Genomic DNA, 22,818 nt, shown 5'->3' with positions numbered 1-22,818 from the left:
TTCTGCTGGCGATTCTCAGGCAGGGAGCCTTTGTGAACAGGAGCAGCAGGTCATAGGCAGTCCACGCTTAGGATGACCTGCAGCCCCAGCCCTGCGGCTCTCCCAGCTCAGGGTCAGTGCTGAATGCCCACTCTGTGGTGGCCTTTGTGGTACACACTCTACACACAGGATCCCATTTAATCCTCAAACTCCCCTGGGGGTCCCCTGGCAGGGAGGCTTCTCAGGCTGAGATCTGGGCAGTCACACAGGGCCTGGTGCTCAGGAGGGCCCTGCGGTTGGTTGCATGCTTTGCTGTCACTTCCTTGGAATTCCTAATCATTTTTTAGCAAGGGGCCCCACACTTCTGTTTTGTACTGGGCTCCAAAATCATTGGTGTTTATGAATCCCTGGGGAGATGCATGTCTTTCCTCCTGCATTTCTTTCACATTTCCAAACTCTGTCTTCAGCATTACCCTTAGAACATCAGAAGCCCCTGCAAGGCCCAGAGCTCCTGTGCCCAGGATCCAGGCTCCCTAGGTGGCCTCAGCCACCCCTTCCTGAGGGGCTGCAAGGGCGGGGGGTTTTGAAGATCTCTGCTGTCTTTTCCATACCCTCTACCAATACTCCCTCTTAAGTCTGGGTGAAATTACTCTTCCTCTCTCTCTTGTTCTTATTACCTTTTAACCTCTTGCACTCAAGGCATTCCCTGGTTTTGCATCCTTAATAAGGTTAGGTTTATAGGAGACAGCCACAGCCTTGTCTTGTTTCACCTTCAGTACCATGTCCTGGGCATACATTCACAGATACAGGAAATAACTTTGTGGGGAAGGGTATTAACTCCACACTTGAACTGCCTGAATCCTCTTTTTTTTCTTCCCTATTGCTAGCTTGCTCTGTGACTTGAGGCAAGTAATACAGACTTTCTATGCTGTTATTTCCTCATCAGTTCAGCACGTATTTACTAGCCCCGTTGAGGGCCTGGCACTGTCCATGGGGTTAATGATAATGCCACCTCCTAAGTACTCACGGGCACTCACGGGCACACGGCTTGGTTAAGTTGGTGAGAATCCTTACTGCCCACCTGCAGGGCTTGCTTGTTTATCTCAAAGTCGACTTCTCACAGGTGCTACTGTCTTTTGTGTTATTTGCTCATCATCCTTGGGCTTTCCGATCCAGTGGGGTAGAGTTTGCCAGCAAGTGACTGAAGAACCACTGCATTAGAATCAGCTGGTGACCTGCCGGGCACTCTGAATTTTCAACAATTTGACATGCAAGAACACACTAGCTGGAGAATGGCTTGAGCAGGCAGTGGTTCTCAGCCCTGGGGAGCTAAAAGTAATGAAGTCTTGCTCTGGTCCAGACCAACTGGGAGGAATATCTGGGAGGGGCGCAAGCATCTGTGTCTTTTAAATGCTCTCTCTGTAGATTCTGGTGTACATTGAGGGTTGGGAACAACCATGCCTGGCCCTTTACCATATCAGGCCTTGGAACATGGGTTTTAAGAACACTATTAAATACGAGCCTCTGCCTGCTTTCAGTTTTCCCCTCTTGGACCAAATAATTGGGAGAAAAGGCCATTTTCTTCCCCAAATGGTTTGTTCTCTTTGTGTGCTGGAACATAGCCTTTTCCTCTGCGAGTTTGCAGTGCCAGCAGATCAAAATTATAATAGCAAATGACAAAAGCTAAGTTGTAACATAAGGCAGAGTAACTAAGACTCTAGGAAAGGCCCATAGGGCACTTCATAGTTCCTGGCACTGCCACCTTACAGGGCTCGGATGTGACCACACATACAGCAAGTTGTTCTGTGCTGAGATGTGAACTTAGTAGAAAGATCCTGACCTAGCACAAAACCCGCGGGTTAAAATAATAGCATGATGTATTGATTCATTCCTCAGTGCCAGACACTGGGTCATGTGTTGTTGTGTTGAATTCTCACAATGCTATGAAGTGTGAGTGCTAATATCTCCACTTTACAGATGGAGGAACTAACGATATGAATGACTGAATACCTTACCATGTCACACAGCTGGGAACGGCTGGTATATAAATCCAGTTCATATATTTAACTGTTCAAAATAAACTAGTGGTAGAAAATAAGCAATGTCCCTTAGTAATGAGGTCTGATTTGATATTCACAGACTAGATCTCCCCATGGCCAGGCTTCAGGACTGTGGCAGAGGGAATTGGAAGGATGCTGTTTCTCTTCTCTGGTCTGAGTATAAAATCAGGGCCACGGACTGGTGAGAATTTGGTCTTGGCATAAGAGGATTTTTTTGGTTTAGATGGGTGGTTTGCTCTCTACTGCCATCTGCTGGCTCTCTGTACCAAGCATAGGCCCAAGCTCCACGTTTCTCATCACAAGTGGCACACGGTGTGGTGTCCAAATGTGGACACCTCATCTGTGTGGTGAAACGCCTTCAGTTCATACTGTCAAAAGTAACAATGATGTGTATTTCTCCAGGAAAGAGAACTTCTGTGGTTTTAAATAATGAGGATGGTTTCTCCTGTTTCTCTTAACTACTGATGGATTTGTAACCATATTCCAAATACTAGCTTATATTTCTCTGACTCCCAGAGCAGAATACAAAGGAGTATAAGACAGCTTCGTTGCCTTCTAATGCTGCAGCTGCCTTGGCCAGCCCAGCTGGGACATCATGATTACATTGCTGTTCTCTGGGTTTGTGTCAGAAGTAGAAACTAAGCCTTGATAGACAGGAGAAGTGAATTAATGTCAGAACTTTGTCAGGGATCTGCCACTCACCAAGGTCTCACCAGAAGGTTCCCAGAAGAGAGTGTGAGGTTCTCTTTACTACTCTTGCATGCAGAAGAACAACTGGGTTTAAAAAGGATGGCAATGGGATGTTATTAGGAAACATGAATACAGCTTTTGACCCACTGATGTCTTCCTTTTTAAAATGGTTATCTAAGGAATGAGAGTGACCTGGTATTGTATCTATTGCCTGGTGGACAGACGCCATGAGATTGACTTGTCTGATGTGACAAAAGACAATTGATGTGTTTAAAGAACTGAGTACTTAGGGAGAGACCCAGTTGCTCTCTGAGAGAAAATGTTCACAGCTCATTAAGTTGATATTGCAAGCAATGAAAATGTAGCAACTCCTTCTCTTGTTCTCTTCCCTTCCACCCATGGGTAGCCAGAAATAATTCTTGCTAAGCTCCGCCTTTACGTTGGTTAGTTCAGTGGAACCCTTTTTCAAATGAAATCGGAGATGGTGAGGTGTCAAGGGAAATGCAGCAGTGGGATCCTCAAACTCCCGCCTCTTGCTGTCCCATTTCCTGGCCCTCTCCTTGCCAGGCACTCTCCTTGCCAGGAACCTGGCACTCTTCTGAGGAATGCAGGAGCTCCCTGGATATGGTCTGAAAAACACTGAGTGTCGTGTGACTTGACTGGTTCATTAGTCTGCGCTGAGTTGGAAGGTTCGTCTTTGTTCCTGAGCCTCTTAAAGTTTTTTAAAAGAGAGGATATATAGATATATATTTAATGTCGATATTTAATTCCAGGTTGTGTGTTGTTATAATCTTTTTTCCTTGCTGAATTTATTCCCCCAAATAAGGTTAAAAAATAGCAGGACAATAAATACAGTAAAAAAGTAGATTATTTAGTTTTTGCTGATGTTGGAAAATCATTAACTCTTTCCTTCCTGATAATGCTGAAGAGTACAGCATTAAATCCTTTCTGTAATAAAGCATAAATAGATACTTGACCAAATACAGCTCCAGGCCCTTGGGACGAATTCAAGTCATTTGGCCTTGAGAGGGCAGACATGCTGTTGGAGGCCTTGGGAGAACTGGTGTGTTCATGCTTACAGTGAAGCCATGGATTCCAGACCTGCCTGGAAAAGGGCCATGTCTTTAAAACAATCAATGGCATTATAAAAGGACTATGATCTGAATATTCAATAACAGTTAAAATATATAACGTATCACTAAGATGTAATGTATATGTCTATATCTGTATACAATGTATGTGTATATAGGTACACATATACATTTGCATCACTTTAGTTTTTGGTGCATGGATATCTGCTTACATATGTCTGGCCCCTTTTTCAAATGTAATCTTCATTACGGTAGGAGCCTGTCTTGTTCACTGTTAAGCTCCACTGTCAGGCACAGAGTGGTGCTGAATAAAAATTTCTGGAATAAAGGAATGAATATATCCCTTCTTTGAATGTTCTTACTGAGTAACAAGGGTGGTATCTTTTATTTCTTGGCATCTCCAAGGACTCAAATATTTGATTTTGATGTTTTATTTCATTTGCTCAGTAATCTTTATTGAGCATCCAACACATGACAGTCACTATGCCAGGTATTGAGGATATAGCAGTAAATAAAACTGATAAAACTCTCTTCACAGACCTTTCTGTTCTACTGAGAGGAAGCAGACAATAAATACAGTAAAAGTAGATTATTTGTTTTTTGCTGATGTTGAAATATCACTGACTCTCCTTCCTTCCTGATGATGCTGAAAAGCAAAGCATTAAACCCTTTGTGTAATAAAACTAGATGATGCAAAGCCTGCTAGGGAGACAACTAATTCAGCCCGTCCTCCCAAGCCCCTGCAGGAGCTGAGAAAAACACCAGGGAGAAAACGGGAATATGTTGACTCCTGAGTGGTAATGAAACCCCGAAAAGGGTAGGCAAAGAGATCAGGACAAGGAGGGGGGCTGTGGCAACAGGATCATGGGCGCAAGGCCGTGTGGTTCTCTGCAGCTGAGCTGCATGCCCTGTCAGCTTGCAATGACATCCTGACTGCTTTCACCATACATCTGTCCTTCCCATCCTTGAAAGCCCATCCTGATGTTTGCAGTGGAGGATTTTGAGTAATTGACCCTGAACTAGTGTTGCCAGGGTGTCTCTACTCCTCCTGGCGGGAATAATACATCTGCCTGTGTGCTTTTTCCCACCATTTCAAGACCTGTAGCAATGAATTCAGAGGAAGGAGTAAAGACAGTTATCCCATGTATTTGTTTAAAGCCTTATGCCTTGAAAAACTACTTTCTCTTAATAACTGCATTTATCTCATTGGATCCTCTCGGGACCACAGTGAAGTGATTAAGATCAAGATTATAGTTAGGATGTCCATGTACCCCAAATTACCCCTTCTGTTGTCCCAGCATCCCAGCTGGTTTAGTATTTGTCTTGGCTTTTTTTTTTTTTCTTTTGAGACAATCTTGCTCTGTCGCCCAGGCTGGAGTACAATGGCACGATCTCAGCTCACTGCAAGTCCCTCCTCCTCCCAGGCTCATGCCATTCTCGTGCCTCAGCCACCCGGGTAGCTGGGAATACAGGTGCGTGCTACCATGTGCAGCTAATTTTTCTATTTTTAGTAGAGACGGGATTTCACCATGTTGGCCAGGCTGGTCTCAAGCTCCTGGCCTCAAGCGATCTGCCTGCCTCAGCCTCCCAAAATGTTGGGATTACAGGCATGAGCCACCGTGCCTTGCCATTTTTTTTTAATAGACTATTTTTTAGGACAGTTTAGGTTCAGAACAAAATTGAGAATGTAGAGAGACTTACCATATACCCCTTCCCACCCACAACACACATACATAGCTTCCCTCATTATCAATATGCCCCACCAGAGTGGTACATTTGTTCCAGTGGGTGAATCTACCTTGACGTGTCATTATCACCCAGATGCCGTAGTTCACGTTAGAGTTCACTCTTGGTGGCGTACATTCTGTGGGTTTTGACAAATGTGTAATGACATGTCTCCACCATTATAGTATCCTACAGGATAGTTTCACTGCCCTAAAAATCCTCCATACTCTGCCTGTTCATCACTCTGCCTATTTATCTCTCTGCCCCAGATTTTTAATTTTGCAGTAAACAGTTTTTAGAATGTTATAATTGAAAATACTTTGATAGAACTATTTAGTAGGTCTTTCAACATAAGAAAGCTGCTTCCTTAGTCAAATACTTCAAAGTATTATGTAAATTTAGTTTTAGAGCCTCTTAAAGGTGTTCTAATTGCAATGACAGATTACTTGGTCACCATAATTATAGTCTACATCTTAAGGGGAGAGAAATTGGTCCCCAGCAAGGAAGGAATACTCCTATGTCTAGCCAGCTGGACCTAGAGCAGGAGTAGAGCCCGAGTCCTCGAACTTCTGATACTTTCTATCCCAGAGACACAGTGCCTGCTGGGGAGGCAAATTGGAGCCCATCACATCTTGGCCTTGTTTTAAAGTAGTTAGGAAATTGATACTGCTTCTGTATTTCTAATTCGGATTCAAAAACTCACTGCCTAAACAAATAACAAACCCAGTAAGGAACAGAACAGACTGCAAAAAATCCAAGATATTGAGACTCAGGCAAGTGAGGACCTGCCTAGGGAGGATGAAATAGTACTACTGAGAGGGAAGTGTGGACTTCAAAGGAGTACTATGCTTTTGGAGAAGAGGCTTGTGGAGAAGATTCCATAAATTAAGTCGGTGAAGAATAGTATTTTCACTGATAAATGTTGGATGGTATTTTGAGATTGAAATTGGAGTTTCATTTGCATATTTCTGAGACATGGTACATCTGTTTATTCCGTAGGATATATCTAGATTCTGATCAAATATGTATTAAACTTGTTTAATATGATCATCAGCTGTTCTGTAGTGTCACCCACATATAATTTTAACACAATGTTATTCCTAAAGGTTGAACTGATTCTTCTCTCATAGCAAATCTGAAGGAAATTATTCTGAAGGTAAGGTTTTCATGAAGACCAATTTATCATCTTATATTTACTTGATGATATAGTATTTAAAATACATTCTACTGTTTAAGACCAGCCTGGGCACCACATAGCAAGACCTTGTCTCTAGAAAGAAAAAAAACTAGTCTAGGCATGGTGTTGCACACCTGTAGTCCCAGTTACTTGGGAGGGTGAAGCAGGAGGATTACTTTGAGCCCCGGAAGTCGAGGCTTCAGTGAGCTACAGTGCTACCACACTCCAGCCTGGGCAACAGAGTGAGACCCTGTCTCTAAAAAATAAACAATGCTGCTGTAGAAACACATAGTTATCCTAAGTCAAGGAAAAGCAGCCGCTCTTTTGCGAACTAGATTACAAGGGGTGGAGGAAACATCCAACACTTGTAAGAAAATAACACAGAATGGGCCGGGCATGGTGGCTCATGTCTGTAAACCCAGCACTTTGGGAGGCCGAGGCGGGCAGATCACGAGGTCAGGAGATCGAGACCATCCTGGCTAACACGGTGAAACCCCATCTCCACTAAAAATACAAAAATTAGCCGGGTGTGGTGGTGGGCACCTGTAGTCCCAGCTACTTGGGAGGCTGAGGCAGAATGGCGTGAACCCGGGAGGCGGAGGCTGCAGTGAGCTGAGATTGGGCCACTGCACTCTATAGTCTGGGTGACAGAGCAAGACTCCATCTCAAAAAAAAAAAAAAAGCACAAAGAACGGTGGCAGAGTTGATTCTCTGCCTCCAGGAGTCTTTAAGATGTGTGACATTTGATGCTATCCTGGTTAAAGGGCATTTACTTTAGGGTTTGTGTGTGTGTGTGTGTGTGTGTGTGTGTGTGTGAATAGTGTGAAGATTTGCTTTTGTTTTACTTATTTTTGTCAGGCCTCTCTATCCGGAGCGTGTGCTGGAAAGCAGACCGCCTTCTAGCAGGGACCCAGGACAGTGAGATATTTGAAGTGATTGTGCGAGAGCGAGACAAGCCGATGTTGATCCTACAGGGCCACTGCGAGGGTGAGCTCTGGGCTCTGGCCCTGCACCCCAAGAAGCCTCTGGCTGTGACAGGCAGCGATGACCGCTCTGTCAGGTGAGGCCCTACCGCCGTCACCTCTCTGACTTTGAGATGGATTTATTTGCCCAAATTTGCTTATTAATAGAAGGATAAAGTGCAGAACAGAACCACACAGTTTCCAAATGAAACGTTAAGACATTTAGCTCATCAAGTGGGTTTTTGGCATTTTGCTCCTGCTGTTGTCTTTCTTGGCTGCATCTTAAATCATGGAAATGTTTTTTAGAAGTGAAAAATACTTGAATACTGGTGATGCTGGCTTCCAGTTCTTTCTAATTGGAGATTTATGAGCTAAGCACACTCATCTATGATGAAACCATATTGTCCCCTCGTGCCCTTGGTCTTCTGCAGGGGGCTGCATGGAGATTTTACAATTTCGTTAGAGATCTCTCATTCATCATCATTAGAACTTAAATTCTGATTCTCAAAATTGTCTTTAGCACATAAGTAAACTATTATTTCTTTTTAAAGTCTCAGATGAAATTTTGAACAGCATCATCAGATCAAAGAATCATGAGGCCTGAGAAAGTAGTTTACTCGGAGCCTCCAGCTTTCTTGCTGTGGATCATTTTTATTCTTTTGAGAGCACAACTGGGTAAAATGAGCACAATGACTTACGACTGCAGTATTTTTGTACCTATTAAAGGAATGAACATATGACTTAAAGGTTTGAGATGAAGAATGTTACCCCAATTTTAGTATTTTATTACTTAGCGCTGAGCTTTAGATATGTTCAACAACAAACAGGCCAGAAAGAGGGAGAGTGTGAGAGGAACAGACTGATCAATCGATTGAATGGCTACTGCCTCTGGGTTTTGATAGCTAATATAGAACAATGCAAACTGGACTAAAGCTCACTACTTCCCACCTCCCTTATTTTGTGTGTTTATGAGTCTCATCAAAATACAATTAGTGTAGTCATTAATTCTATTTTTTCCATCTCTACCAAGCAGGAAAACCTCATTGATCTAAAAATCAGTGAGAAAAACTAAAACAACTGTTGTTCTCTCCTTGTGTGACATAAATGGTTATTTGGTTTATACTTCACTTTACTCACTTCTCCTTTTCTGTTTTTGTCTTTCTGTTACTCTTGAATTTTCCCACTTATTCAGACACCTGTGAAACTCATACCCATCCAGAAAGAAGTGATTTCAAGGAAGTCCTTCGCTTTTATGTTTTAACAATTGTTGAGTCTCAGAATTGCAAACACCCTTGAGGAGCCCTGACTGCCAGAATCTTATTCCCTTTAACCATTAATTTGACTAGAATCTTTAATACATTTTTACACTAAGTATTAAAATTTAGGAAGGCTAAAAGTCATAATTTCTTGAGAAAGATGAGCATAGTGACTTTAGAGGGATAGTACCATTTACTGAGGAGTGATGGTTTCTTTACTAGTAAAGCAAGGGTTACATTGCTTAAAATAGTACAAGGTTGAAACAGCATGAGATCATGCATGATGGATGAGGTATTGAGAACATACTCAGCTTGAGGCTGCACAGTACAGGCTGCCTAAGGGACCGGTAAGCTATTTACTGTGCAGCTCAGCATGGAAGGGATGTGCCCCATCCCTTCTGATGGCAGAATGCTTTGAGAGAAACCGTGCTGCATGTGACTTATTCTTGTCTGTCTGTTGCAGAGCTCTAGGTTCTCAGTCTCCCAGACACTAGTTTGTGTTAACAGAAGACTATATTTAAAAAAGTACTAATTGATGGAAGTCAGATACCACAATTGCACCCAACATGTAAAGCCTTATTTCTATCTTCAGATGTTTCATTCAGGCTCATTCAGTTTGGGGTGCCTGGATTTAGGTGTTGTGGGGATAGGAATGTTTGCTGAAAGCTTTGCTTGAGCTTCAATTGCCCCTCATTTGCCACTTCTCCAGCAGTGACTGTGCTCACTGGCCAGGAGTCCTGTGAGGTGTCCACCCCCACAAAAGTGGACCCATCACTTGGGCGCCCAGGGAAGCTTCTGAGGAGCAACAGAGGGGGATATCATTTGCTCTTCTTCACCTTGGACACATTTTCTTCCTAGGAAGCCCAACAAATGTATCATATATTTCAATCTGTGTGTGCTGAAATAACTATTACTAGAAAGCACTTTTATATATTTACATACATATATAATTATATTGATTATGTATACTGATATGTAGATATATAGATATATATTTATATTGATCTATATATTGAGAGATATATATTTATGTTGATATATATTTATATTGAGAGAGATATATTGATACATAATTTTTTTTTTTTTTGAGACAGGGCCTTGCTCTGTTTCCCAGGCTGGAGTGTAGTAGTATGAACATAGCTAACTGCAACCTTGAACTCCTAGGCTCAAGCTATCTTCCTACCTCAGCCTCCCAAGTAGCTGGGATTACAGGCATGCCCCACCACACCCAGCTATTTTTAAAATATTTTGTAGAGATGGAGTCTCACGACATTGCTCAGGCTGGTCTTGAACTCCTGGGCTCAAGCAATCTTCCTGCCTTGGCCTCCCAAAGTGCTGGGACTATAGGCATGAGCCACTGTGTCTGGCGCATACTTTTTAAAAAGCTAATAATAATGGCATCTTATCCTGTAAGTACTTTTTAACATGTATGTGTGATGAACAACCCTTGGTATACATAAAGGACAACTTTTAATTTCCAAAGTGAAAGTAATATTTTGTATGAAGTAGTATTTAATTTTTTTTTTTTTTTTTTTTTTGAGACAGGGCCTTGCACTGACACCCAGGCTGGAGTGCGGTGGCAGGATCAGCCTTGAACTCCTGGGCTTAAGTGATCCTCCTGCCTGTGCCCCCCAAGTAGCTGGGGCTACAGGCACACACAACCACATCCAGCTAATTTTTGTATTTTTTGTAGAGTCTGTGTCTCATTATATTGCCCAGGCTATTCTCGAACTCCTGGGCTCAGGTGATCCTCCTGCCATGGCCTCCCAAAGTGCTGGGATGACAGGCGTTGAGCCATCATGCCCAGCCTTAAATTTTTTTTTGTTCTGTGAATCTCAAAATCTTTGGAAATGTTACCTCATTTTATAATTCTTGCTGGTTTCCTTCAAATAATGAAAATGACCCAAAGATGCACTAAAACACCTTTCCAGACTCGCTGACAGGCCATGATAAAGGGCTCTGGTGTGAAGTTCCTATGTCTTTTCTTGTTACTGTTGGTGTGGTGAGCAGCCCTTCTTGCCTTGGGCTGGCCGATGACCATGGGAAGTTGGTTTTGTTTTGTTTTGACTTCGTTCTTGTGCCTAGGCTGTGGAGCCTGGCTGATCATGCCTTGATCGCCCGCTGTAACATGGAAGAGGCGGTTCGCAGTGTAGCTTTCAGCCCCGACGGATCTCAGCTGGCCCTGGGCATGAAGGACGGCTCTTTCATTGTTCTCCGAGTCAGGCACGTACTGATGTTGAAAATGGTATTTAGAAATGCTCTCGTGTTAAATGTTACAATTTTCCTGGTCATAATACATGCTAGGACCTTAGGAAAAATCCATTTACCCATTCAAATAGGAATACTATAGATCTACGATCCCCTATCTGTAATTCTGAAGTCCTAACGCTCTGAAAATACAAAATTATTTGATAATTTGGCAGCACAGTCTAACCCAACAAACTGATGTGAGGCTGTTGATAATCTAGTAATCTCTTAGTAGAAATAATCATGTGTCATGTGACTTGCTGCAAAATTATTGTGTTTAATACAGATTGCTGCCCCAGCCCCCACTGGGGATGTTACATGATATATTGTGTATGAACCTTTCTAAAATCTAATGAATAATGAATTCCCAAGCACATCTAATTCCAAGGGTTTTGGATAAAAGATTGTGGGCTTTGTAGTAAGCCAAGAAAAGAGGAAGAAAGAATAAAGCAGCACCCAACAGCACCAGATGTTTAGAGGTGAGCTTTAGTAAAAGATTTCTTCTACCCATAATTGATACTAAAATGGAATATTTCCTATTTACTGACATCCTATATATTTTTTACTGAAAAAAATTATGACCCACCCTTGTAATTCCTCTGAATGCATTTGTCATTCTCTCGACTCACATGTTTTGTAATTATAGAAAATAAATGCAGCTATAAATTAAATATTGCCCGCTTTGCACAGAGAATTCTCCATAGCTTTGATTGGAGAATGGTCTTAGCACAGTTTATTACACTACATTCTCACTACCAACCACACATAACTCATTACTGAACTAGTGGGCAACATTTTCTTTCTCTGCTTAGTGATGTGTGAAAAGATGGCTGAGTACCAGATTTCTTTTTTGATGGACTTCTCAAGCTTCCACACTACACACACACACACACACACACACATAAATTTCCAGACACCTATTTTATGACATTCTAGTACACCATAATGCTATTAATAAATGATAGCAGGTATGAGCGACTGTTATGTAGAACGATTATTTGCTATTCTTTATGTATTCAGTTTTTTTGGAGTTGATGAAGCCATCTTTACTGGCTCAGGGGACCTGCTAGTTGTCATAATCCTGTCTCACAGTTGTAGGGAAAAAACAACCCCAGTGAGCTTTCCAATGTGAGCAGAAATTCTTAAAAGAATCTGGTCAGAAACAAAACAAAATATTCCAGTGACTCACTGTATTCATGACAGTAAAATGTTGAATGATTACATCACAATTTAACATTTAAGAAGGTAATTTTCTTCAGCTGCTTTTTTGACTTGCTCTTTTTGCGACAATAGGTATCAAGCTTAACAGTCACTCGTTTCTTAAAGTATAAAAAAGATGATTTATTTATGTTAATCTTGATACATTCTCCCTTTCTCCATGGCGTATTTTTAAAACAATTTGACAAACCCCAACTTTTGAAACAAAAATTTTAGGGAAAAATAATATATAGTTAAACCTGAAAGCAAATGTGCATTTCTTTGTAAAATTTTAAAAATCGATACATAATAGATACACATATTTTCAGGGTACATGTAATTGAATACATTCATATAATTCGTGAAGATCAGATCAGTGTAATTGGGCTATCCATCACCTTAAATATTTTTTTCTTTATGCTAGAGACATTTGAATTATTTTCTCCTATTTGGAAATACCTGATAGATTATTATAACCTGTATTTACTCCACTGATCTACCAAATGCTGGATCTTATTTCTTCTGTCAAACTGCAGTTTGTGCCCCTTAATCCACCTCTCTTCATCACAAATATGCACTTAATTAAATATTTTGTTTTTACTTTGGAAGCCCAAAATATCATTTAAACAGTTTGTTATTCTCCTAAAATGCCATAAATTTTAAGACGGAGTCTTGCTCTGTCGCCCAAGCTGGAGTGCAGTGGTGCCATCTTGACTCACTGCAAGCTCTGCCTCCCAGGTTCACGCCATTCTCCTGCCTCAGCCTCCCGATTAGCTGGGACTACAGGCGCCTGCCACCACGCCCGGCTAATTTTTTGTATTTTTCATAGAGATGGGGTTTCACCTTGTTATCCAGGATGGTCTCAATCTCCTGACCTTGTGATCCGCCCGCTTCGGCCTCCCAAAGTGCTGGGATTACAGGCGTAAGCCACCGCACCCGGCCAATGCCATAAATTTTAAATAATAACATTTCATATATTTACTCAAAAGTTAATCCTTTAATTCCTGCAGGTTTGGTTCTCTTTCAACACACTTCTTTTTCTGACACATATATTTTAAAACTTGGATTTTCTATTTGTAGAATTTCTGCTTATCGTTTTGCTTTTTATTCTTACAGAGATATGACAGAAGTAGTTCACATCAAAGATCGAAAAGAAGTCATTCATGAAATGAAATTTTCTCCAGATGGTTCTTACCTTGCAGTGGGATCCAATGATGGCCCAGTAGATGTCTATGCTGTTGCCCAGAGGTATAAGAAAATTGGAGAATGCAGCAAGTCCCTTAGTTTCATCACGCACATTGACTGGTCCTTGGATAGTAAATACTTACAAACTAATGACGGTGCAGGAGAACGATTGTTCTACAAAATGCCATGTAAGTCATGTGGAGGCCTTGGATGTTTCTGGAAAGCAAAATTTTGAACCACGTGAAGGAAATACAGGACAAATGTCATGGCTCTTTTAGAATTTGTACAGCAGGTTTTCTGGTTTTTGCCGGAAAGCCCCCCCACCTCAGGGCAAGGAATGTTTTCTGTTGCAAGATCCTAAATAACAGACATTCAAAGGAAAGGTATGAGTTGGAACATGTTAAACTAAAAATTACTGCACAACAAGGGAGATCGTGAATGAAATTTAAAGACAAGGCATAGACCAGGCATAAATTCTTGCCATTGTTATAATGGACAAAAGATATATATCTAGAATATATAAAGAATGCCTAAGGACAAGAGCAAGGAAAAAAAACACTAGAAAAATGGGCAAATCTCACATGACCAATAAAAGACTAGGAATCAGGGAAATGATCATTAAAACAACAGTGAAGTACCATTTTACACTATTTAGACTGGCAAAAGTCTGATGGCGAGAAGAGGGGAAATGGAAACCACATATACTGCTGGTGAGAACATGTACTAAGGCATGTGCGCACAAGGATGTTTGTGACACAATGCCTAAATGTTTATCAGCATGAGGAGAGTTGAGTTAAATGTGATGTAGTCATATAATGGAATACTTTAAAGAACTTGAATAAATTAAACTAGAGCTACTTGCATCAGTAGGGATAGATCTCAAAAATATGCTGAGCAGACAAAAGAAAGTTGTGGAATGATATATACAGTGTATGGTCATTTATATAAACTTTTAGCACATGAAAAAATTCTGTATTATTTATGACCATATACACATGTAGTAAATGTTTTAACAATGAATGGGAATGATACCTCATTCAGGATGTCGGTTACCGCTGAGAAGCAGAGATGATCTTGGAAAGACTAACCCAATGAGGCCAGGCATGGTGGCTCATGCCTGTAATCCTAGCACTTTTGGAGACTGAGGCGGGTGGATCACTTGAGGTCAGGAGTTCGAAATCAACTTGACCAACATGGTGAAGTCTCTGCTAAAAATACAAAAAAAATTAGCCAGGCGTGGTGGCGGGCACCTGTATTTCCAGCTACTTGGGAGGCTAAGGTGGCAGAATTGCTTGAACCCAGGAGGTGGAGTTTGCAGCGAGCTGAGATCGCACCACTGCACTCCAGCCTGGGTGACAGAGCAAGACTCCATCTCAAAATAAATAATAAATAAATTTAGAAAAAAAGCCCAATGGATTTTAACTCTGAAACATTTTCTTTAAAATTCTGTGATAAAGACATAATGTTAGGATTTGTTGAAACTGTGTGGTGCAACACTTGTACACTATAGTAGTCTGTATAATTTTCTGTATGCTCGAAGTATTTCATAGTTTTTTAAAGTAGAGAAAATCTGAAACAATTGTAGAACCAACTTTCAAGTATTTGGATGTTCACGACCTGTTTAGTTGATTATCCAAGTCTTTTGCTTTATCTGTTATTTCTTCTTTATTCCTGCTCTTTGCCCATTTCATTGTTCATTAATGTGTACCTAAAAAGTTGACTAAATGGTGATAATGCAAGATAGTTATAATGCTTCTGTCAGTGCCTTGCACACACAATTCTGCAACAGGGTTAGAAATGACTGAAAATGAACTGGAGGTATCATCCGTGGGTTTCAGCTTGTCAGGCAATAATACTCCCGTCGTAACACAGATATCCAGGGATAGTCGGCTACATTATCGTTAGGAAAACTGGTTCCTGCCAGAATAGAAAAGAATAGTCTATTGAAATTTTAGAAAAAATGGCCCTGGGAGTATTAGAAACTCTGAGATCAGCTTAGAACTCCAACAACATTTCAAGATTAAAGTCTTCAAAGATTTGAGGATCATAGTCCTTATTTATTTTGATTGTTTTAGTCCCAGATCTTTGTTCTTCATAATTGGAATCTCTTACTGGTTATTTGGTGAAATGTGCCCACTGGGATTTTTTAAATGCTATTTTTGTGACCCCACCGTAACTTTTATAAGAGATTCATCTGACTTACATAATACTCATTTATTAACATTTAGTTTGTATAATGCTAAAATAAATGTCATAAATAAGGCTCTGCCTTATCAAATTCTTCAGTGCGCCATTGCTGAAATATGTATTTGTTTTCTTTGCTTGATGTTACTTCATATATTTTTTCTATGTGAAAAAATATTAAACACATGTTTATCATTTGCAATAATAAAATACCATCCTGTTCAGGGGTGGCATCATAATTTACTTCATCACTGTCTTATTATTGGGTATTTGAGATTATTTCTAGTTTCTTTGTTGGTCCAGCTGTTGGAATTCCAAATGCCCTTGTACTGGTGGAATTTTCTCTCCTGAGTTACTTCCTAGGACTGTATTCTCCAAGGCAAGAACACTAGGTGAAAGACTGTGTTCCAACTACAGACGTTTTTATTTTGTTGTCTCTTCAATGAAGTTTTACGTAATGCTGTGTTACAGTCTAGAATTTTAAGGTGCCAATTTGATAATGCACCAGTATTATATAAGGGCATTTATTCTCACCAATTCTTTATTTTGAAAATACTTATTCTGAGAGAGAAGTTAGGTAATATGCTTAAATGTCTTGATTTTGAATTTTAAAATTGTGTGTGGTTAAACACTTTTCCAAATGTATGTTTGTTTCCTTCTTTGTGTGCTCTCTGGGGAACATCCCTGACCTGCTGTGGTGGGAACTGGGTAGTGGGCCATCCCCATTTGGGAATATACACAGCACAACGGTCGGGATTATTTTCCCCCGTGAATTACATTTTATTTCATCATAATCTTGTAGATTTTCAGTGCCTAGTACTTATAAATTTAAACAATATTCACTAATTTTTTTTCATTAATCTACTGAGCCTGAATTTTAAAGACACCACTTCTGAGCATCCTTAAATTATGAAAAATAGAAGTTCAGGATGAACTTAGCCAAAGTTTTTAAAACCTGACAAAGCGTTGGTGACTAAACATGATGATACATGATAAAAGTCATTTCATTAATACTACAAAGCATAATACCATCTGTATCAAGGTAATTAAGTAATTGTTAGTAGCTTGAGACATTACATTTAGTATGATAATTTTCTTCTTAAGTTTTTTGATACATTCATGTGTTTATTGGGTACATGTGAAATTCTGTGACATTCATAGAATGTGTATTGATCAAGTCAGGATATTTAGGGATGCATCATCTGAATATTTCATCATTTTCTTTTTATGTCTGAGTTTTGAGTGTGGGCTTTCTTTAAGCCATGCAAAAAAAGAAAAAATTGCAAATGGGATAAAGAGATTAAAATACGTAGTTTTCTGTATTTACAAAAGTTTTCTTAAAGTTTCAGATCTTTATAAAAAATAAATTAGAATAAACTTTTTATTTAAATGTAATGTTAATATTGATTATTTTCAGCTGGGAAGCCTTTAACAAGTAAAGAAGAAATTAAAGGGATTCCTTGGGCCTCCTGGACATGCGTGAAAGGCCCTGAAGTGAGTGGAATTTGGCCCAAATACACTGAGGTTACTGACATCAACTCAGTGGATGCGAATTACAACAGCTCAGTGCTGGTGTCTGGAGATGATTTTGGACTGGTTAAATTGTTTAAATTTCCTTGTCTCAAGAGAGGTAAGGCCAAAAGAGATGTTTCATTGCATAAAGATTTACTCTGAACTGTATACAGTACAATTAAGGCTGATCTTCCTGCTGTCTATTCCAATGCACTGTTTATTTTATCTTGTATATTCTTATTTACTTTTCAACAATTTTAAATAGAATGTGTTGATGTCTTCTACTTTTGACATCTTAAGATAGGTGGTTTTGCAAATTTAAGAAAGAATTTGCTAATAGAGTTATTACCATATTGTGATTTGTAAGCCTTGTTTCACATTTCAAACAAGTCATATTTATGTAAATATTCATAGTTTATATATAGTCCGTTAAAATGTTGTAACTAAAATTCTTTTATGATTCAGAGCTATTGTGCTTATACATGGAAAAGCGAAGGAAATCCTTTCAGACATAATTAAAATCTGATCATGGTTGTGGTGATAATAGTTTATGGACCTCTCGTCATAGCAGTAATTTTGCAAACTAGATTTACATAACTGGTGAAATTTTTGAGAGAAGTTTGATTCAAAGCAACCCTCTTTGCCCTCATGTTTTGTTAAAATTGTTTGACTTCAGTTATGTGGCACACTCAAGCATTGTAGAAGGTGATGAATTAACCATGTAATGACCTCTTCTTCCTTTGCAAGTTTAGGCAAAGCCCATATTCAGGCTCTTCTGAGACTCCTCAACTGTGCCTGAAAATCCGATCTTAGAAAAGTAATCAACAGGGACATGCTACTGCCTGAAAACTCTTTCACTTGAACAATTTTTAGACTAAGCAAGGAAAGGGATTGAAAAATGCAATCAGAAAGTCATTTTCAGCTAACTGGCAGTTTTGAAGCAGTGACAATTATGGTACAAATGGAACATAAAATGCATAACAAGACACCATCACTGAAACATCACAAAATGACCATCCGTTTAAAATGTGCAAGGCACAGAATTATCTCAACATGCCCAATTCATACTCTTCTTTTTCCCCACAAGAGCCCTTTGAGTAATAGGGCATATCTTGTTAGATTGAGTAGTATACTTGCAGGGGGTAAGTTAGGCCTCCAAGAAAGTACCTGGGAATTCAGAATTGAGAAGAAACAACATTGGGGTCAGTGGCAACACTACTGGTCTCTAGTGTCAGAACTTGAGAATAAACATAACTCGATGATAATTGATACCCTATACATCCCAAGTCTTTTAAGGTGTGCTTGGGTCTGGAAAATAGCAATGGAAATGTGGATCTATTATTAGAAAAGAAAGCGTGTGTTAGTCTGTTCTTACATTGCTGTAAAGAAGTACCTGAGACTTGGTAATTTATAAAGAATAGAGGTTTAATTGGCTCACTGTTTTGTAGGCTACACAGGAAGCATGATGATAGCATTTGCTTGGCGTCTGGGCAAGGGGTGCTCAGGAAACTTACAATCATGGCAGAAGGTGAGGGGGAGAAGGCACGTCACAAAGCCAGAGCAGGAGCAAGACAGAGCTAGAGCAGGGTTCCTACACTTTTGAGCAAGCAGACCTCATGAAAATTTGTTCGCTTTTAGGACAGCACCAAGAGGATGATGCTAACCTATTCGTGAGAAATTCACCCCCACAATCCAGTTACCTTCTACCAGGCCCCCCCCCCCCCAATTCTGGAGATTTCAATTCAACATGAGGTTTGAGCAGGGACACATGTCCAAACTATTTTACAGAGGGTGAGTAGTGCTGTCAAAATGAGTCACCGTTACATAAAAAACAGCTCTTTGGATAATGGCACACAGAGGGCATCTGCATGAATGAGGAGAGATGGACAGCCAGATGACAGTATGGTGAGAAGTAGCAAAACCCACCTCAGCAACCCACAGACTTATCCATGTCCTCATAGCAAATGGACTTGTGTTCTACTTTTCATGACACATGGCTTATAAATCTTGTAATTTGCCTCTGAGACATTCAGGCTTTTGTGTCCTTTTTGTGCCAAAACTACTGGTGGGGAAGTGAATAAAAGAGTGGGAATTGTTGACGGGAATACTAGCAGTTGGTGGAACATGTCTGTCTGTAATTTAGGTGACAAGGTACAAGTATTCCCTGTACATTTTGAACCTGTAAACAGCCAGATATGGGCAGGTGCTGATGACCATGAGCAGTTGTGGGAAATGAGCAAACATTATTGTTTTCCATTGTGATTTTTAAAAACTCACAACCAAGTTAATTTGACATGTTTGCAATTATATGTGTATAACAATCAGTTGCACAGTAATTAGACGTAAGTGTTCTGCAGTTAATGAAAATGACTGCTACTGTACTATGTTTACGTAGCCAAACCAATTTGTTTTTCTCATTTTGACAGTTTTCACGTCTTAAAATAATTAGGATCAATACTGACTGCTTTCCCTGATACCACTTAGACTATATCCTGTTTGACCATCGCCACACAGACACTGAAACGAGGTAAAATCCAAGGCCTTGCTCAATGACAATTTGCCATGTCCTAATAGCCTTGGTACTCACCCCTACTCCAATGGGAGACTCAGAGTCTCTCCATGTTCCACCTGGTGCACCCGTTCCGTTCCTCCTTTGCATTACACCTCAGCAACCCACAAAAGTATCCATGTCCTAATAGCAAATGGACTTGTGTTGTACATTTTATGACACATGGCCTATGGACAGCTTGAACAGCCACCTCCCATGATGAATGTCCTGAATGTTAAGACTTGAGTTGCAGAAATCTTGGATCTTAGATCTTGGAGGGGCTGGTGCTGGCCTTCCATATGTCATGGATAAGCTTGATGCAGTGCAGGGGCAGGAAGGCCAGTGTGGCTAGAACTTAGTGCATGAGGGGAAGAGTTGCATACCGTGACACTGGAGAGGGTGACAGGGCTGTGTCGTAAAGGGCCCCCTGGCCACTACTAGAAATCAGAGTCGTCTTCTAAGTGCAGTGAAAAACTATGGATGGTTTTACATGGAGTGATGTGACCAATCTAAGCTTTTAAGACTGTTTTGATATCTTGTGGAATGGTTAGGAAAAGGGAGGTTTCAAGTAGAGAAGTTATTGCAGGAGTCCAGGTAAGAGATGACGTGGCTTGGACAAAGATATTAGGAAGAGATACAGAAAGGTTGATCAGGCTTAGGAAACAGTTTCAAGGCAGAGCTGAGGGTCTTACAGATGGACTGGATATGAGAATAGAGGAAAAGAAAGTAATCAAGGATGACTTCTAAGTTTGGGACTTGAGCAGTAGGTTGAGTAGTGGCAGCATTTACAGAGCTGGGAAAATGAGAAAAAAGATGTTTGTCTCTGGGAGTGCATATAAGGGGAAGGGGAATGTCTCAGTCTGTTTTCCTTGTTGTAAGTTAGGGGCCCGTATTGGGCATCCGGGTGGACATGGCACAGAGCTGTCAGTGCTCCAGGGAGATGTCAGGGCTGGAGATGTGCACTTGGCAGTCACGTTGACAGCACTTTAAAGCCATGGGGGAGGAGGTTGATAGAGAAGAGATGAGGGCTGAGGCCTGAGCCCTCCTGTGGTGCAGAGGACAAAGGGAGGTCTGGTGGAGTCATTCAGTGTCCCAAGGAAAGCCTTTTGAGAGACAGTGTGGCCTTCATTTATTCAAGAAGTGTTTGTTAAATGCTGTCCTAGGGGATGGAGATAGGCCAGTGATGAAAACAAGCACAAATCCCTGCCCTCATGGAGCTTTTGTTCTACTGAAGGTCCACAGTTAATATACAAGAAAATATAAACATATCTGATTGTGAGAAGTGCTGTGAAGAAAAATAAAGCAAACAGTGGGAGCAGAGAATGCTGGAGTTAGGCAGTGTAGTGTTCTACATGAGTTGGTCAAAGAGGGGCTTGCTGTTGTGGTTTCATTTGACTTAGAACCTGAAGGAGAATGAAGAATCCAGCCGTTCAGATATCTAGGGAGAGAGCACTTCAGACAGAGGAAACAGCAAAGGCCTAGAAGCAGAGAAAATGCCTAGCATGTTTGGGGAATAGCAAAGAGACCAGTGTACCCAGAGCAGAGTGAGTGAGGGAGGAGAGAGGGCAGAAAGAAAAGGTCAGAGAGGTAAGGCCTAAGTATTAATGACACTAATGCTTTTGCAGGTTCTAGTTCCAGCTTACAAAGGCTATATTAATTATCTATTGCTGCATAACAAATTATTCTCCAAACTTAAAAGTGTAAATGCACAAACATTTATTATATCATGGTTTCTGGGAGTCAAGGATTCCCAAGAAGCTTAGCTGGGTGATTCTAGTTCAGGGTCTCTCATGAGGTTGCAGTCATGTGAAGGCTAGACTGAGGCCAGAGGATTCACTTCTTCCAAGATGGCTCACTCATGTGGCTCTTGGCAGGAGGCCTCAGTTCCCGCTGTGTGAGCCTCTCCATAGATTGCTCCAGTGTGCTTATGACGTGGCATATAGAGATCCAAGAAAGACAGCAAGGAAGAATCTGCAGTACCTTTTATAACCTCCTCTTAGATGTCACCTTCACTTTTGCCATATTCTGTTCATTTTGTATCAGAGAATTCGTGGACATATTTTTAAATCTCTGCAAAGAGATAGGCTAATTGATCTGTGAGGAAGGTATAAAGGTCAAGGAAGCAAAGAAGGGGCCAACACTTTAAGATCTAAAGAGAGTTGGGAAGAGCATACCCTGCTCCCCAATTACTCAATCATGAGCCAACATTTCCAACTGACCTTAGTTGGAGCCAGTTTGACTTTATTACGAAACTGATTTAGGTAACTCTTTGAAGTAGGCAAGTTTGCTTTTGAGACCCAGTGCTTCGTTTCCCTTCTGCAGCAGAATTCCCCTAATTTTTCTCAGAGCCCCTGATATAATGAGCCTTGTCTGGTCAGAGCATGCTCTCAAAAAATGTATGAGCATGACATGTAGCAGTAATTTTCACCTTCTTAAAAATCATTGCCTCTCCAGAGGACATTTGAAATTCAAACATGTGATAGTTGAACAGATGGCCTCCCCCAACCCTAATAAAAGGGATTTCATTTAGAGAAATTGTAAGAAATAGAAATGTTTTTGAAGAGAAGTTGGGGTATTTGCCCTCCTGAAATCTCCCATGGACTTTGGGGTTCTAGGCCTCCATGTAAGATGGACCCTGCTTATTACTCGAGTACCTTGATGCCGCTGTGTACTGAGCATATGCTGAAGGCTTTACTACTGTAATTCAACTGCAAATATCACTTCAAGTAGCTTTTTCTATTGCACTCACTACCTGGGGTTAGTGTTCACTGAGTAAAGCAACCAGTTTAAGGAGGAAAAAATGATTCTCCAAACTCTATGTCTACGTGACTCCAAACAATAATTTTATTTCCATAGAATTCTGTTTCCTGTTGCACAGGATTGCCTGTCTTATCTTGCATTTAAATAAGAATGTGTAAGATGTTCATTCTCTATCATTTATTTTCAGAATCAGTGAAGCAGTAGGCATTATTTGGAACAGGTTCAGGTGTGTCTTTAGCCACGGG

The 22,818-nt window shown here is 40.6% G+C and overlaps 1 protein-coding gene and 1 non-coding gene across 2 annotated transcripts in view; both read left to right on the top strand.

Annotated features, from left to right (window-relative positions):
* Positions 1-22,818, top strand: part of EML6 (EMAP like 6) — a 256,550-nt gene that overhangs the window by 117,611 nt on the left and 116,121 nt on the right. Inside the window, exons 8-11 of the mRNA XM_055377903.2 lie at positions 7,581-7,782; positions 11,026-11,163; positions 13,501-13,757; positions 17,171-17,383. Coding sequence (XP_055233878.2) covers positions 7,581-7,782; positions 11,026-11,163; positions 13,501-13,757; positions 17,171-17,383 — 810 coding nt within the window. The remainder of the gene's footprint in view (positions 1-7,580; positions 7,783-11,025; positions 11,164-13,500; positions 13,758-17,170; positions 17,384-22,818) is intronic.
* On the top strand, positions 13,828-13,889 carry LOC115933614 (U7 small nuclear RNA). The gene has a single exon (XR_004069482.1). It is a non-coding gene; the product is annotated as a U7 small nuclear RNA (small nuclear RNA).

This window comes from Gorilla gorilla, chromosome 12 (assembly GCF_029281585.2).
Source record: "Gorilla gorilla gorilla isolate KB3781 chromosome 12, NHGRI_mGorGor1-v2.1_pri, whole genome shotgun sequence".
NCBI lineage: Eukaryota > Metazoa > Chordata > Mammalia > Primates > Hominidae > Gorilla > Gorilla gorilla.
This window is presented reverse-complemented; position numbering and strand designations above follow the sequence as displayed.